The sequence below is a fragment of the Drosophila gunungcola genome, assembly GCF_025200985.1.
Source record: "Drosophila gunungcola strain Sukarami chromosome 3L unlocalized genomic scaffold, Dgunungcola_SK_2 000003F, whole genome shotgun sequence".
NCBI lineage: Eukaryota > Metazoa > Arthropoda > Insecta > Diptera > Drosophilidae > Drosophila > Drosophila gunungcola.
The window spans coordinates 2,166,850-2,183,400 of NW_026453179.1; the positions used below are offsets into that span (position 1 = coordinate 2,166,850).

At 42.1% G+C, this 16,551-nt stretch overlaps 2 protein-coding genes across 9 annotated transcripts; one reads left to right on the forward strand and one right to left on the reverse strand.

Annotated features, from left to right (window-relative positions):
* Positions 1-39: 39 nt before the first annotated feature.
* LOC128258873 (ubiquitin carboxyl-terminal hydrolase isozyme L5) lies at positions 40-1,418 on the forward strand. Its single transcript, XM_052990843.1, has 2 exons — positions 40-238; positions 320-1,418. Exons 1-2 carry the CDS (start codon positions 163-165, stop codon positions 1,216-1,218), a joined length of 975 nt encoding a protein of 324 aa, XP_052846803.1. The 5' UTR covers positions 40-162; the 3' UTR covers positions 1,219-1,418.
* A 173-nt stretch (positions 1,419-1,591) lies between these two features.
* On the reverse strand, positions 1,592-16,469 carry LOC128258860 (uncharacterized). Of its 8 annotated transcripts, none has more exons than XM_052990826.1 (8): positions 16,150-16,469; positions 12,780-14,984; positions 7,000-7,169; positions 6,825-6,898; positions 3,664-4,196; positions 3,232-3,401; positions 3,090-3,169; positions 1,592-2,599 (listed from the first exon to the last, which is right to left on the reverse strand). In XM_052990826.1, exons 2-8 carry the CDS (start codon positions 14,061-14,063, stop codon positions 2,424-2,426), a joined length of 2,487 nt encoding a protein of 828 aa, XP_052846786.1. In that variant the 5' UTR covers positions 14,064-14,984; positions 16,150-16,469; the 3' UTR covers positions 1,592-2,423. The 8 variants fall into 8 exon arrangements, 7 of the variants coding, with proteins under 7 accessions (XP_052846786.1, XP_052846783.1, XP_052846785.1 ...); XM_052990823.1 differs by having other exon boundaries at positions 12,780-15,580; XM_052990825.1 differs by having other exon boundaries at positions 16,144-16,469.
* Between the last annotated feature and the right edge of the window lie 82 nt (positions 16,470-16,551).

Sequence of the window (16,551 nt, forward strand, 5' to 3'; positions counted from 1 at the left end):
ACCTTTGCGTTCAGGGCTGCAAAAACAGCTGGCCAGATCAGCAGGCTTTGTTCCGATCTGGCAGTCTCACTTTGTGAGTTGACAAAAAATTTGTGTGCTCTAAAAGCAGCATTTTTGTGCTTGAATTTACAGATAAAAATTAAATAAGTGGTCATAAGCAAAATGGGCGACGGTGCTGGCAACTGGTGTCTCATTGAATCCGATCCTGGTGTGTTCACGGAGCTTATTCGCGAGTTTGGTAAGTTATTGGCGCGCTTTACCAAAGACGCCGGCAAATCGGGATAGGAAAACTTAATAATGCTATGCATTTACAAACCAGGATGCGATGGGGCTCAGGTGGAGGAGATCTGGAGCCTGGACAGCGAGTCCTTCAAGAATCTGGAGCCCATCCATGGCCTCATCTTCCTGTTCAAGTGGGTGCAGGAGGATGAACCCGCTGGCAAGGTTGTCATGGATCGCGAGAACATTTTCTTTGCCAAGCAGGTGATCAACAATGCCTGCGCCACCCAGGCCATCCTGAGCCTGCTGATGAACCTGGACCATGAGGACATCAAGCTGGGCGAGACGCTGACCAACTTCAAGGAGTTCTGTCAGTGCTTCGATCCATATAACAAGGGATTGACCCTCAGCAACGCCAGCCAGATCCGCACGGTGCACAACTCCTTTGCTCGCCAGACACTTTTCGAGCTGGACATGAAGAACCAGAACAAGGACGAAGATGTTTATCACTTTGTTGGCTACATGCCCATTGGGGGAAGGCTGTACGAGCTGGATGGCCTGAGGGAGGGACCCATCGATCTGGGAGAGATCAAGCCGGAGCAGAACTGGATCGATGTGATGCGTCCGATCATAGAGAAGCGCATGCAGCGCTATAGCGACGGCGAGATCCACTTCAACCTGATGGCCCTTATCTCGGACAGGCAGCGCATCTACGAGCAGCAGATCGAAAAGCTCCTAAACCCGGCTCCCGATGCCATGGACACGGAGGAAGATCGCCAGACGGAGATCAGCAGTTTGCGCACATACATCCAGTATGAGATCCAGAAGAAAAAGCGCTACAAGGTGGAGAACGTGCGCCGCAAGCACAACTACTTGCCCTTCATCGTGGAGCTGCTGAAAATGCTGGGGAACATGGGCCAGTTGATGCCCATCTACGAGAAGGCCAAGCAAAGGGCGCTGGAGCGCGAGCAGGCACAGCGCAAAAAGGATACCAACTAGGCATTTACAGTATATATCCTCCGCGGGCAGTTCCAAATTGCAGCGATTTCAAATAAACGAGAAAATAAAATCAGAGATTGATGCGAGGAGTGACGGCTTATATCCGAGCAAATAACGCCCTTTAGTAGTTAGGTGAAACTGCCTTTGTACTGTACTTTAATTTTTATAATAATAAATATCCTGCTCTCTCTGCCAGTTAATTTTACGCATTCTGCGTGTTAAGCTAAATATATATACCTTATATGTACCTATAGTGAAAAATTTGAATAGAACACGTAAATAAACAGTTTGGGTAACGTAAAGAAAACGCCTTGAGTTGTTTTGCCTTTGCTCGTATAGAATATATTTGGTATATATCATTTACAATTGCTATGTTTTTTGGTTGTATTTCTGCCTCTTTGCATTTGATTTTTGCGTATATTCACTTTGAATTTGATGCTGCTTGTTGTATATAATATGTATATTGTATATAGGAATATTTAGTTTGTTAATCGTCGTGTGCCGCTCGCCAGTTCTATGCTAAAAATTTGTCTCTCGTCTTAACAACTAGGCTCTACAAGTTACTTAGTATGCGTATTTAGGGAACTTTCATTGGGAGGTCTTTGATTTAGATTTCTCAATTTTGGTGTTGTCGCTTATGAACTAAGGGCTACTACTAATGCGGCTTTTTGGGGGCTTTCGGGATAATGACTGGAAGGAAACCGAAGCTAATATGTTTGTATAGTCCTGGCCAGGATTTGGCCATGTGGAAGTGTGCTGCACCCTAAGCGCTATGGCAACTACAGAAATATATTTATGTGTATATATATTCGTAATATGTATATGTTGTATATGGTTACCTTTTGCGTATAAATATCTGTTTTTGGCTTAAACTAATCTTTCTCCTGCCTGTTGCGTGTTGATTTCTGGTTGACTTAATTGAATTTCATTCGATTTAATTTTAATTTTGTTAACATTTAGGCTAATTTTACTAGTGTCTGGTATTTTTCATCTGGGAACCTCTGATTGTCCCCCCTTTGAATTTAGCACTTAGTTTTCAATGATTTCGCTCGCGGCGATTAAATTACATTCTTTTTATGTTTCGAAGACACAACAGTTACTGGTCCAGTTCCAGGAAGAAGTATATGTATATGTATATAAGGGTTCTCGTCTGATCTGTTTCCAGGATTGCAGATTTTGGATGGGGCTAATGGTAAAGCCAGTTTTTACCGGGGTCCGGCGTAACTGTATTGCAAGCCCGTGTGCGTCAATTCGTTGCATACTTCGCTACGCTGCGTCGCCGAATTTAGGGCGGCGAAGGCGTGATGGGGGCGTGGCGTGGCCAGGTGTGCTTGGGAATTATGCTGGGCCGACTCGTAGGAAGTTAAATCAATGCTGGGGGCTGTAAGAAAGAAAGAAACACATTGAATGATATGGATTTCAAAAACGATGATTTATTGTATTGTTTAAAAATTATATAACCGGTATACAAATTCTCAGGTCGTTCTATCAGTCCGTCTGTCGCGATCTCGGAAAAAGCATTGTAGAGGTCAGTTAATGTTTAATCGGTCAATATTTATCGACTCATGCTACAATTTTTCAAGTCGGAATATTTTTGTAAATTTCAAGCAAATTTTCAGGGGGCTTTCTACTTGTAAAATGTAATACACAAAACATTTGATCAAAATAATATTTGTTGCACTGAAAAATATAAATTTAAAACTAACTACCGTTGGTCTGAACAAATTTAAAATTCATTGTGATTTATCATTAATTAAATTTTAAATTAAAATATACATATGTATGTATATTTGATATTGTTATTACAATATGTATTAATTTTTTTTTAAATACGTATATAAGTTTTATCAGTTTAAGGATTAAATTCTTACCAGCGGCATGCATACGGTTATATAGATTTTTCCGCTTCTTCTTCAACAAAGTGTCTAGATTATAGCCCTCCATGCTAGCCCTGTAAAAAAAACTCGTCGAATTAACCACTTCTTGCCAAGATCAACACAATCAATGACTCACTTTTCGGGCCTCCCATTTCCCAGCAGCTCCTTGAAGGCCACATAGATTTTGTTTAGCGTCAGATTGGATAGCCCCTGGCCCAGATATCGTACAAATTTAAGTTGTTCACATTTGGATAAAGCGCTCTCGTGGAAGTCCAAAAAGGGTCGATGATCGGATATCTGATATTCCTGTTGAAATAAAAGTTACCAAAACAAAAAAAAAAAAAAATCCGGGATAGAAGAAGGACAAATACGTTAAGAGCATTTTAATGTTAAGGACTGGCAAGAGTTTTGTTCATTGCTCTGGTATTATTGATGAGGATGCAATTTGGATATCTACATAGATGGAGTGCCAATGTTTCGAACGCCAATTTGGGGGGCCAAAGAACAAATCTCCGCTAGACTATAGTGGATGCCTCCTGATCTCTGCTTTCGATACACTTTTGCTCACATTGCAAAACTTGATGAAGTTTTCGATGAGTATGTACTTTTCATAATTGCTCAGACATTGCTGGCTACTACTCTGTATACCGAACTGTTTCAATATCTCCTGCTTCTTGGGCGGCAGGCGGCTAATGTGAGTGCAAACCCCGTCCTCGATCCGGTGCGTCTCGTGCACGTCGAAATTCTCGTAGATTATGAGTTGCTCCAAGGATCTGGGTGGTGGACCCAATGCCGGAATCGGCGGAGGCGGCAGCAGTGCCGGCGGAGCTCCACATCCATAGCGCGGATCCATGGCCATCTGATGTTGCTGCTGCGCCGACGAAGCCGTCACATAACCCGCTGGCATGGCCACCGGATTTGGATTGATCACCGATCCTGCCACCGCGTTGCTGCTGCCACTGCTGCTACTGTTGCTGTTGCTGCCGATATTGGCGTTGCTGTTGCTAGTGTTGCTGCTGCTGCTGCTGCCGCTGCCGCTGCCTCCGCTGCTGCTGGCGAACTCCAGGGAGCCATCGTTGGCCGCCGCCATGTTTTTGAGGTCTACAAGAGAGAATCGTAATGCCAACACACTCAGGAAGCCATATTCCAAAGAGGTGTGAAAGTCGTCTTTTAATCAAAATCGCCCCTGAGCTCAGGAACAATTTAGAAACAAATTAAAGCAACAAAGAATAACGTCAATGAAAAAATAAATCAATATTTTGTAGATATATTTAACAATTTTAAATAACATATAGAATAGCTATTTATACTTTTAACAAATTAGAATGTAAAAAAAATGTTTTCACTTTAGTTGCTCAAAACAAAAAACAAACTAATTTAAATGTATTTTATAAAAGTAATTTAAACATCTTTGTAATTCATTTTTCAATAATAAATAACCTTTTAAAAATTTTGCATGTTGTCTTTAACGTTTTCCATATGTTCTAGAAAAATATTTTACCAAATCGAAGCTAAGTACGGAATCTGCTTCTCTGAAAGTCAAAGGCGATTTTAAAGCTCGCACTGATCGATGATTAAATGTCCCCGAGGTGAAGGAAAACTAAAAGCATTTATTGCAATATTGCAATCGCTCTTCAATTGCAAGACCATAGAAAAGGAAAGTTTTCCCCTTTATTAATTGGCTTAGCGCAAATGCAGAGTCGCGACGCAGGCAATAAATCTCAAGTAAAAACAAAACAACAACAAATCGATTTTCTCTCAATCGCTTCTTGCTAGGTGTGTATATATTTTCTGGGTTCGCAAACAATTTCCATATATATCGTATGTCGTGTTTAGTTAGGATTGGTTTTACATTAACATACATATCATTTGTTCTTGGCTTACTAAAATATATATTTATATATATTATTACCATATTAAATAGCATTAGCATGATTTTCTATACTCGTGTGTTCGTGTTGGTGAGTGTGTAAAAGTGTGATGTGTGTGTGTGTGTGTGTGTGTAAATGTAATAATCTCTTTTCAAGGAATAACATTGCATAGTTTTGGAGTAATGATCGATCGTTGTCCAACAATTATTCTTTTATCGTCGTCAAACGTAATACAAAATTTGCATAGTTTTATAAAAATTTGGCAAAAAGCTTGTGTAAAATTAGTCTAAAATAAACGAAACATAAACTAAAAACGAGGAGCACATTACAAAATATAGTATGACGATGCACATTAACGGAAAACTATAAACTAGGACAGTATGGGAGGATGACGGGTTGGTGGTGAGCTGAAATCCTGAATCCTTGCCATGTCCTTCTGCAACAGCCTACGAGTGTCAACAGGTGGCGCCACCACCGCTGCCCTTGGCGCCACGCCGACCCCAATCTCACATGGCCGTGGGCGGCAGCCCACCTCCGACTCCGCCTGCAGATCCGCCTGCGCCTCCTGTTGCGCCCACAGCTCCTCCAACACCAACACCAACTCCTACTCCTCCTCCACCTCCTCCTCCACCGCCTCCTCCAGCTGCCGGCTGTGTGCTTTGTGGTGGTCCCGGATAACCCATTGCCGCCATATGCTGGACATGCGCGTGCGGATGCGGATAGTAGTGCGGATGATGTTGCTGCGGATGCGGATGACCATGAGCGTAGGCAAAATGATGGGCATGTCCATGACCATGATGCCCTGCCTGATGGTGGGGATGTGGATGCGGAGATGGGGGATAGTGATGCGGATGGGGCAGCTGGGGATGCGAACTGCGCGTTGGCGTTCCGGGCTGCAAATGGTGCGGATGTGAGTGGGGTAGCGTGTGCGGATGCGAATGCTGGGCATGCGGATGCGGATGCGTGTGCGGATGTGGCAACATATGTTGTTGCTGTTGTTGATGTTGCTGCTGTTGTTGTTGATGTTGCTGCTGTTGCTGTTGATGCTGTTGCTGATGTTGCTGGTGCAGGTGCTGCTGTTGTGGGGTGGTGGGCGTTCCAGTTGCCACTCCTACTGGCATTGTGGGCGTGGCAGGCCTTGTGCGTGGCACTGTCTGTGTGGGCGCTGCGGCTCCCAACGCCGATGTTGCTCCTGGTGTTGCCGTTGCTGCTGCGGCTGCTGCTGCTGCTGCAAGTTTCGGTGTTGCAGGTGAATTGGGTGCCAGCAGTTCCTGCTCGGATTGCTGCTGTTGTGGTGTCTGTTTGACCGGTGTAGATGTTGTTGTTGTACTGGTGTTGTTGTTGGTCTTGTTACTGGTGTTGTTGGTGATATTGTTGTTGGTATTGTCGCCTAGTGATTGAAAGCGTATGCGTTGGAAAAAGAAGAAGAAAGAGGAAACACAAAAAAATTGAAGTCAAAAATTAAAATAGTTTTCTCGTTTTTTTGAGCGCGCGAAGACTAAATTGAATATTTTACAAAATTTTGCAAAAATAGGCAGGCCAAATTGTAGGTTTTCTTTTATTATTTTTGCTGTAGAAAAAAAATGAAAAGTGCACGAAATAGAAATAGAAATAAGAAGTGCAAAGTAGAAAAAAACATAAACATGAATGTAAGCACTTCTAGTTTCAAGTGTATTTTTAAAATTTAGCACATTTGCCTCTCGGCTTTCATGTCTCGCTTTTTTATTAATTTTCCTCTGCCTGAATACATTTTCGGTTGATGATGCCTGCTGCTGCATTTGCACTACACGGGATTCGGGGATGGCGGAATCTAGGGGGATATATCTACCATCTATATTTAGATATAGATTTCACTTACCAGCTGTTGTGTTGGCCAGGAAGCGCTTGGTTTTGTCGAGTATGTAAGGCAGATTGTAGCCGTCCTTCGTGTAGCTACAAAAAAAAGGATATTTTTGTTAATTATAATAGCATGCTTTTAGGCTTCTCTAAGTTCGTCAGGATATTCAATTATGGGGGCAGAGGATGATACTCACATTTCCGTGCGTTTGGTGCAGAACAGATTCTTAAAATTGCTATAAATGCAGAAGAGCGTGAACGTCGGCAGTCCCTGGCCCAAATATCGAGCGAATTTGATCTGCTCGGGTTTATTTAGACCACATTGGTTAAGCGAAAGCCACGGTCTGTGGTCCTTGATATCGTATTCCTATTGGGGATAGTTAATAAAAGGGTACATTTAATTAAGAGCATGTTTGCAACTTCAACTTTTTCCCCAGAAATATCTAACATCTCATATATCACCTATATAAAAAAGAAAATAAAAAAACTTGGTTCTCTAGGCTTTTTTCTGTTAATGTCGCACATGTAAAAATAAGATCATTTTCAAATGGCTTTCTTTTTTTCTCAACTTGTTAATAAATTGTTTATTTAATTATAAATAAACTTCATATGCATATATTGGCATTTACAAAAATTTGGAGACTATAAAGTGGAAATGCAATTTAATTTTCAGAAAATTAAATTAGAAATTCAACTCTAGTTGAAAAGTAATTTTCCAGACATTCCGGTTTTACTGGTTCTTAACACTCCTCCCCTGACAACCCTTCCATTAGTTTTAAACCAGCTTACACCTTTCATGTTAGAACCCACCCCCCATCCCACCACTTTTTAGCATAATTTCCTCGACTTTTAGGCTGTTTTCCACGGTAAATGTGTGTGTGTGTGTGTGTGTGTGTGTGTGTGTGTATTCATTGACGTCAAATTCTATGACTGCACATATGTATTTGCGTTACATAATGTAGTATATATGTTCAGGAAAACCCAAAAACCGACCCTCACCCAACCCCCAAAACCCATACACATGCGAGAGAAAACTTTGCCCACTACTAATCAAAACTTATAATTCGTGTACAACGCAAAAGTTTAAAACGAAAATTTTACACAAAAGCCAAAAACTTGCAAAGGACGATGGTTGGGTTGAGGGCATAAAAGGGTGTGGTGGGGAAATGGGGCTGAATAACATGCCAAAGCAAAAGCTCCACACACACACACACGCTCACACCCTTACAATGTATATTTTATAGTGTAAAAATATAGAATAGGGCGAAGCGAAAAAGGAAGCAGAAAAGGCAGCAAAGCAAACCCAAATAGAAAAGCAAACAACATTTTCAATGAAGCCATTTTCCCCCAAAAAGGACGGGGGGTCCTGGGATATTTGCAAAGGACCCCCCTTTTCAAAGGGTTACCATGAAAGCCTGTGTGCCTGTGTGTGTGAGTGTGTTTGAGAGTGTCTGTATTTTGTCAGAGTGTGTGCGTTAGCTAGATGGTAGGCTTAATGGACGTCTGTGTGAGGGCAAGTCTTCGGCAGAGCAGAGAGTTCAGTTCCGTTCGTCGTCGGAACTTATCAACATCCTCATAATCAGGGCTTCCACCCACCCAGGGTTGCCACCCACCACCCCCCAAAAAGGGTCTCTCACACATGCGATTTGCTGACGGAGCTCCTGTATTCTCTGTCTGTATGTGTGTGTGCATACATTTTGGGTTTTGATTATGTTAAAAATCAATAGAGCAAAAAGGAGTGACGTGCCATCTTGCTTTTGGGAAATAGTAAGCGAGAACTTTAAAGTCCTTTCACACGGGCTGACATCCACTACACCCTGTCGTGTGTTTCTCTTTTTCAGCGTTGACAGTCAGCCGACACCTGGCCACTTCTTTAGGTGTCTCATTAACAAGCAACTATGCGGGGGCAAGACCGGTTTGGGGGTGTGACGCATATCATCATGGTTTTGGGGGCCAGTGCCGTGCTGTTGCTGCTGTCAAGCCGTGGTGTGCCATCTGCCTCTTTCAGACGCCCATGGCCACTCAACTGTTTTACAGTCGAAAAGCACAAAAAAATTACAATACCAAGAGTATTTCGAACCACGAGGTACCCTGAAATTTGAAAAAAAAGTTAGGTTGCGATTTGAAATATTTTATTTCAAGCCAAAAGTTAACGTAGTAAAACTTTTTTATCATTTAAGCTGAATTTTTTTTGTCAAATAAAGACCAAAGCAAGGTATGCTTTGGGTCACATTTAACAAATACAATAAAATAAAAATGCCTCAGGTTTTACCGTTTATGACGAATTTGTTGCATACTTTTTAGGGGTTTCTCCAAGGACTATAATATTCATCCGATTAGAATAAATCTTGGTAGTTCAGTAAAAAGGCTTGTTGTTAAACAGTAAAGGTATGGGAGTTTTCTAAGTACAAAGGGATTAAAGATGCGTTTTAAACTTAAGATGTGTTGAATATCTATTTTTAAGAATAATAATACTGTATAAAATACTGCATATTTTGAAGTTACAACTTTCCTAATTACAATATACCCTAGTAAACTACCACTAACGGGTACAAATATGAAGATAGAAAAAAAAGAAACAGGAAAAGAATGAAAGCAGTGGCAATGTGTTGCGGTATTTTGTTCTTGCTTTCGCTGCTGTTTTCCGTTTCTGTTTTCATTGCGTCTCCTTGTGTTCGCTTTTTGTTTTCTTTTTTTTTTTTTTGTTTGTTTCCTTTTTCATTTTTTTTGCAAACTTATTGGCAGACATGGTTTGTGTTTGTGCGTGACGTAGTGAACTTGTGTGTGTGTGGGTGTGCGGATGTCTGCGAGTGTTTCGGGCGTTTGTGTGTGTGGCGGGATTGCGGTTGTTGTCTGTGGTGTGATGCGGTTTGTTGTTGTTTGTATTGAGACAAGTGTGAATTGTTTTCCTTTCTGCTGTTGCTGTTGTTGTGGGTGTTGCTTGTGCGTGTCGAGAAACAACAACAACAAAAGCTGAATGTTTGGCTGTTGCTGGCATGATTTTTTGATTCCTTTTGCCTGTGTTTGTTGGGTTGGGTTGCCTGTGCGTTAGTGTGTAAGTGGGGGCAATTTTCACACTTTCACTCTTTGGTGCGTGTGTTGTTCGCCTAACAGGTTTTTAAGGGGTTAAGGGCTACCCATTTCGCCACCCCCTGTCCATTCCCCCAGTTCTCACCTTTCTCATTAGGCAACTAATTTGGGGTTCTTTTTAATTAAGGTAAACCCGTTCTTAATGCGCTCTAAATTCTGGAAAAAAACGACCCACACTAATTTAATGTGATGTGTGTCCCCAAAAGGCGACAAAACGTTGCACAAAAGCTAAATATTTGATGTGTGCGTTAGAATTATACAAACATACATGTATGTATGTGCCTGCATATATGTATATAAAGTCTAAAATCCTGTATATAGCCATCATATGCAGCACGTACAGTTATATCGGTATGCGCCCGCATACATATGTATAATTTAAAATTATAATCAATGCCCCATATGTGCGCCTGCTTTTGTACATTTCTATGAGTGTGTGTACGCGTAAATTGTGCGAAGCCGAGACATTGTACCTGCCCAGGCCCCACCCACTTCTGGCCCAACCACCCCCCATACACCCTACTCGTTTCTCATCCTTCCATCCACTAAGCTGTCCTTTACACACACACGGCCGCAAAGTTGGGCAAAACCGAGTGCACTTGTGTGGGAGAGCTGACTGCATGCGCACTTAGTAGCCTTCAACGCTGCCGCTGGGCGACTCACACATCCGCAGCCTCACTTATAGTCCAGCTTCCATAACATGAAACCTTCAAAAATAATTATTTTTTCCTATTAGACGTCTAAAAGATAGATTAAAGTTTGAAAACCCCTTCTTCTTTAATTTAATGTTAAGTAATACTGCAAAATTAATTTGGATTGGTTTAAATATATACTATTCCATAATCTAATTTTATAAACTAAGATTTAAATGAATTTTTAGTCATTTGTGAAATAAACTTTTACCCAAGAATGTAAATGTTAAAAGTTGTAACCTAAAACTCTTGTAAGAATTATTATTTTCAAATTCAAAGATAAGCTTTCTTAGCCAAGACCCACTGTTATAGCGGTCGCTCCGATAGAGACATGTATAAAATGTGTTGATAAAATACAGACACAACCACACCAAAATCGAGAGAGTCGGAAAAGGACATGCCCAAGTAGCTAGCGGACAGTCCAAAGTCTCCCCGCTTCCCTTCCTTCATTTCCAAGACCCCCCCGAAGTAACTTGATGATTGTATGTATGAGAGCAAGGAGTAGAAGCCAAAGAATCTAAGGGTAAAGAAGAAGACGTCGAAGGACGAGCAAGCGAAGGAGGAGGTGGAGGTGGGGGCAACACACAATTACTCAATAGCAAGCTTTTGGGGGTTGCCCACACACACTCAACTACACACACTTTTGTAGTTCAGCCTTCAAGTAAGTTTTGAATTCAGGAAGGAGAGAGAAAGTGGGAGCCAAGAGAGAGCAGTTACCGCTGAAGAGAGAGCGCAACAATTTTGAGTTAGCGAGCCAAGTAGGTAAAAGAGAGCGTCTTAGAACTAAAAAGTTGTAATAGAGGGAAGGAGGGCTTTTAGCTTCCTCTCTGCTTCGCCCCCTTCGTAATTTCCCCCAGTAGTAGTTGTTGTTGTATTATGCCATCAATGCCATTTTCTACATACATAGTTTGGCAAATGTATGTGTGAGAGGGCGGGGGATGCGATGGGTGGCCAACAAATCTAGATGTGACTCTGTGTCTGTGTATGTGTGTGATAAAGCGGAGCGTAATGAGCGTGGTGAGTGTTTGGGGTTGACTGCCATAGTGTTGAAAAGGGCGCCAAATGTGTCTGCGTGTGTTTGTTTGTGCGGGTGGGGGTTTAACCCCCTGCATGTATAGGTGTTTAGAACTCACACAAATACACGAGCACACATGATTACAGTTGTATGCTGAATTTGTGGTTGGCTGCAGTCGACGTCGACTGCGGCGCCGGCATCACTGCTCCTGTTATTACAATTTATAATGACATTTGTGTGAGTGGGGGGCAAACGGAATCCTGAATGCGTCTATGAGTGTGAGTGTCGGGAGAATTGCGCCCGTGTGTGTGATATAGGATATATATAGGGTGCATGTTTATAATATGAATATCCCTATTTTGTATGTACTTTCTTTATATAGGAGGCGGGTTGCCCCGCAAAGCGTAGTTAATTTTAATTTAGGGAAAGTAATAAATATGTACTCTAATATCATATATGTATGTTCAATAGTTCTTTATTTTGTAACATTTTACCCACTCTACCCTTTAATCTGTAAAAACCGACAGAATTCAAGATTTTTCACAGAAGATTTTCATACCAACTTATAAATTGTTTTAAATTGTTTATTTAAGTTAAGAATCCATGGTTTGAATAACTATATATGCGCTAAACAACAACTGACATCAAAGAATGGCTTTTTTAACATGAAAAATTGACCTTAAAACATACTTTTGTGTGCTATCATCGGTTTTATCAGTTAGATAAGACAAATGATAGATTGACCTTTAATGAAGGCCTGTAGTTGAGTAACTTATCAGTAATTCGGTGTTATGAGTTATTTTAATTGCTGACCCTCTTTAAAGTTTTTTTTGTGTGTTGTTTAGTTAAAAAAGGAAGATTAATCTATATAATTGGTTAAGAAACAAAACCTTTTTTCTGTTATTTACTCCAACGGAAATTAACCTCCTGATCTGAAATCGTGAGTGTAATCCCACGGCCACCCTTAATTAGACCCTTATAAAGCCCAGTTCCCGACCATCATTACAAATAAATAAGTAATTCATACATATGCGCAAATATTTAAATTGCATATGGAAATGGGCAGCAAGCAGAGAGCGCTAAAATATTACACACACTCAGGCCAAGAGAAATTTGATTCGCTAAACACCCCGAAACCTCCGAAACCCAACCCCTTTTTATTTTGGGAAGCGTAACTCACCTCGCAGAACTTGATGAAGTTCTCCACCACAATCGATTTGTCCGTTAGCGTCATCTGCCCAGTGAACCGGACTCCCAGTTGCTTCAGCGTATCCTTTTTCTTCGAGGGCAGCTTGTTCATGTGCTGGAATATACCTTCCTCCACTTTATGCGACGGATGCACCTCGAAGTTCTCCTTGATCACAAAGCTTCCGAGGAGCTTTGGGGCATGCGAGGATGAGGAAGCCGTCGAGGAGGAACAGCTGGCTCCGGTTAACAGTCCACCAAACTCCCCCGCACTGCCGCAGGCTGCTCCTTCGGATGAGGTGTTCGAATTGGAGGCATTGAGGTGCGAGTTGGGAAACGCCAGCATCTCCAGCGAGGATTCATTTGAATTTGAGGATCCATTGGAGGTCATTTGTTGCAGATCAAATATTGTCTGCTTCGAGTCGTGATCAAAGACATCTAGAGCGGATGAGCTGGTGTCCACCAGACTATTGGAAGCCCGCGAAACGGAAGACAATAAAGCGGCCACTTTGCGGGAGGCAGAGCGCGATTTCTGCGAGGTGCTGGTGTCCAAATCAATAAGACCACTGGCCACTGGGGATTGGGCAGGCGGTGGAGGTGTGGTGCCTGCTGGGATTCCCTGTGGTTTTCCACTGCCGGGCTTTTCCGGACAGGAGCTAGTTTCGCTAGTTGTGCTAGGTGTGCTGGGTGTGAAATCCGTGGAGTGGCGGAGATACTTGATAAACTCAAAGGACCCATCGAAGTGCTGGGGCACCAAACCCGCTGATGAGGCGGTGGATTGATGGCCATTGGGCGTGGCCACCGCTGTGGGCCAACGATTGCTCGGGGGGGTTGCGGTTAGGGGCGTTGATCCCGCTGCTCCTGCGCCAGGATTTGAGGCCGGTGCTGTTGCTGCTGCTGCTACGCTGGTTTCGACGCTGGCCGAGGCAGTGGCAGAGGCAGCGGCAGCGGCGTAGTGTGCGGGATTAACAGAGCTACCTGAGTTGACAGCGGAGGAGTTTTCCCGCTGCGACGCCGTCGTTGCATCGTAATTGGGAAAATCCGCTGCTGCTGCTGCGCTGCCATTGGGTAAATGTGTGTGGGAATACTGCTGCTGATGTTGTTGCTGCTGCTGCAATTGCTGCTGCTGCGACGGCGCGCCTGCGCCGCAGCCAAACACTTGAAATTCCTCAAAATTAGTGCATTTGAGCTCGCCATTGCTCAAGTATTTGGAAAACTCTGAAGGATCGTTGAGCGAGTTGAGGAAGAAGGAGCTAAAGTTGCTCGATATGCAGGACATTTTATTGAATTGTTTTTTTTTAGGGTAATACTGTACGTTATAGTTTATTTAAAGCTTAAAATGGCACATGCGATATTTCGAAATTTTCTCTCGTTTTTCTCGTTTTTCCGCTGCTTCTGCTGCGGTTCATATTTTATTACAATTTTCCACACTCACAGCGAGGGAAAACACATGTGTGTGTGGGCCTCTCCCGCGTGTGTATGTATGTATGTATAAATTTTTCTTATTATAGCAAAGTGTAATTTATTATTCTTATTGCTCGCTCGCGCACTGCCTTTCGCTCCTTGAAAAAAGGCCTTTTCCACCGTATGTGGTCGCTTCTATTTGTTGTTGTTGTTGCCGCTTTCACATACACATTCATAGAAGAGCCTGGATATAGGCGCTTTTTGAAACTGGTCTGGTCTCTTTGGGGCCTGTCTTTTTGCCTATTTTATTATTATTATTATTACTTGGCCTTTTTGCACTATTTTCACTTCCTTTTCGGCCTTACGTTCGCGCCCACTTACACACAGACAGGCTGTAGGCTCACAGACACAGAAACAGACACACACACATATGGCGAGGCGCGGTCGACAGCGGCGTTACTTTTCCGTCTTCCTCTATTTTATATTTCGTTTTTCTCGCTCGTCTTTGCTTTACTTTCAAAACAAATGCCGCTAGTGCTTCTCTGCTTCCATACGGAAAAACGGAAAATCTTATCGTTGTTGGTGTTGTTACTGTTGTTGCAGAGTGTTTTCACCGCCGCAAGAAAACACGACATTGCCGCAACACACACGAAAGCAAAATGAGCGAAAAACATGAAAGCGTTGCGTTTATGCTCCGCTCTCCCGCTGCCTCTGCCGACGCCGACGTTTTCTTTTTCCTCTCTCTCCGTTACTGTGTTTATGGGAGGTCCTTTTCATGCACTCAATCCACGAAGACCTGTGGGCATAATTTAAGGAACACTGCGTTTATGGGAAATCATGTTCACTCAATTCATAATTAATGCATAAATGTCATTTGTGTGTGTTTTAATATGAATGAATTATATAAGATCATTTAAGAATTTATATAAGATCGTTTATTAAAAAATTAATATCATTTATATTTTAATCATAATCATCACTGAGTCGCTTAATTAACTTAACGTTTTTTAGAGAATCACGAAATTCACCGCATAAACACAGTGCTCTCTCGCGCTCTCTCGTTTTCCTCTTCGGGTGCGAGTGTAATCAGTTGTAGGTGTGTAGTTGTTGTTGCAGTTGTTGCTGCGCTAGGAAACGTGTATTTCTTCCTGCGCCATGCTAACCCTTTCCATATAAACCTGATTTAATCTTTGATTATTGTGCTCTCGCTGGGGGATTATGGCTGCCGCCGTTGTTGCTGGCTTTGCTATTTTTGAAAATTCCACTAAATTATCCGTTGTGTTGCCCACTCTCTCTTGTTCTTGTATTTATATTTTTTGTTGCGCGTTTTGGGCAGGTAAAACAGTTCATTTGTCTAGGGTTGCCACATCGTTGGGCGTTCGGCAGGACCACCTGGAATGTGCATAAAGTTTTATTGCCGTTTTTACAGTTTCACATTTACGACTCGTTCAGGTCGTAAAACACATGAACAGGTAGCGATCTTTCCAAGGCCACAGCTGCTGGTGGTTGGCAACTCTGGCAAGCAGGAGATTTTAGAACCTCCAGTGGAATTTTTTTATTCAAGGAATTTTTATAGTCGTTTGTTTGAATAAATATAATTGCCGCGGCAGACGTTGTTAATTATAAATACAGCGGCGACCGCAAGGAAATCATCAATTTAAAAAAGCTGTCTCTGCATTATTGTTATTCTAATTACCCCTTTCGCTGCTGATGTTTTTGGCACAATTTCGTTTTCGAATTCAAAGCAATTTATTATTTTGTATGTATGTAAGTTTTTACAAGGGGAACTTGTAAGTACATAACAAAACTTATTTAATAGGCTTTCACACGCGGTCAGCCAATTTACATGTCTGTACATGCCAGCGCACATATGTGAGTAATTTTTCAATTAATTTTAATTATAAACTTAATTAGGAAATCAATGAACGACGCAAACGGAACACTACGGAACATACACGCACACATTTTACCGCTGTGCGAAGGAGACAGCGAACATCCGATTCCAAACTACACAGCAACTAAAACAATGACAACAATTGCCATCAAGTGCGCTGCGCATACAGCATAAAATCATCCACTCAGCGCCAGTGGAGCTCCGCGAACAAGCCCCCAAAAGCGAATTCAAGCGTCTGTTTAAAAACGAACACGCCGAAAAGTCGAAATCAACTGAGCAGTTGGACAACAACAACAGAAACAGGAGAACAGGGGCGCCAATGTGGCAGGGCTGCCAGACTCTTTGCTACAGTCAAGTTAAATTTTATAAGTCGAATTTGGGATTTAATTAAAACTTTAAAATAAAATAGTTTTCAATAGTTTTTTTTTCAAAAAAACTAAATATATTTGAACTAAAATTTGATCACTCT

Coding starts and splice junctions, on each gene's coding strand:
- LOC128258873 (XM_052990843.1), top strand. CDS start 163: ATGGGCGACGGTGCTGGCAACTGGTGTCTCATTGAATCCGATCCTGGT. Junction 239..319: donor GGAGCTTATTCGCGAGTTTG/GTAAGTTATTGG, acceptor TTTACAAACCAG/GATGCGATGGGGCTCAGGTG.
- LOC128258860 (XM_052990826.1), bottom strand. CDS start 14,063: ATGTCCTGCATATCGAGCAACTTTAGCTCCTTCTTCCTCAACTCGCTC. Junction 6,899..6,999: donor TGCACCAAACGCACGGAAAT/GTGAGTATCATC, acceptor TTTTTTTTGTAG/CTACACGAAGGACGGCTACA. Junction 3,402..3,663: donor ACTTCATCAAGTTTTGCAAT/GTGAGCAAAAGT, acceptor TTATTTCAACAG/GAATATCAGATATCCGATCA.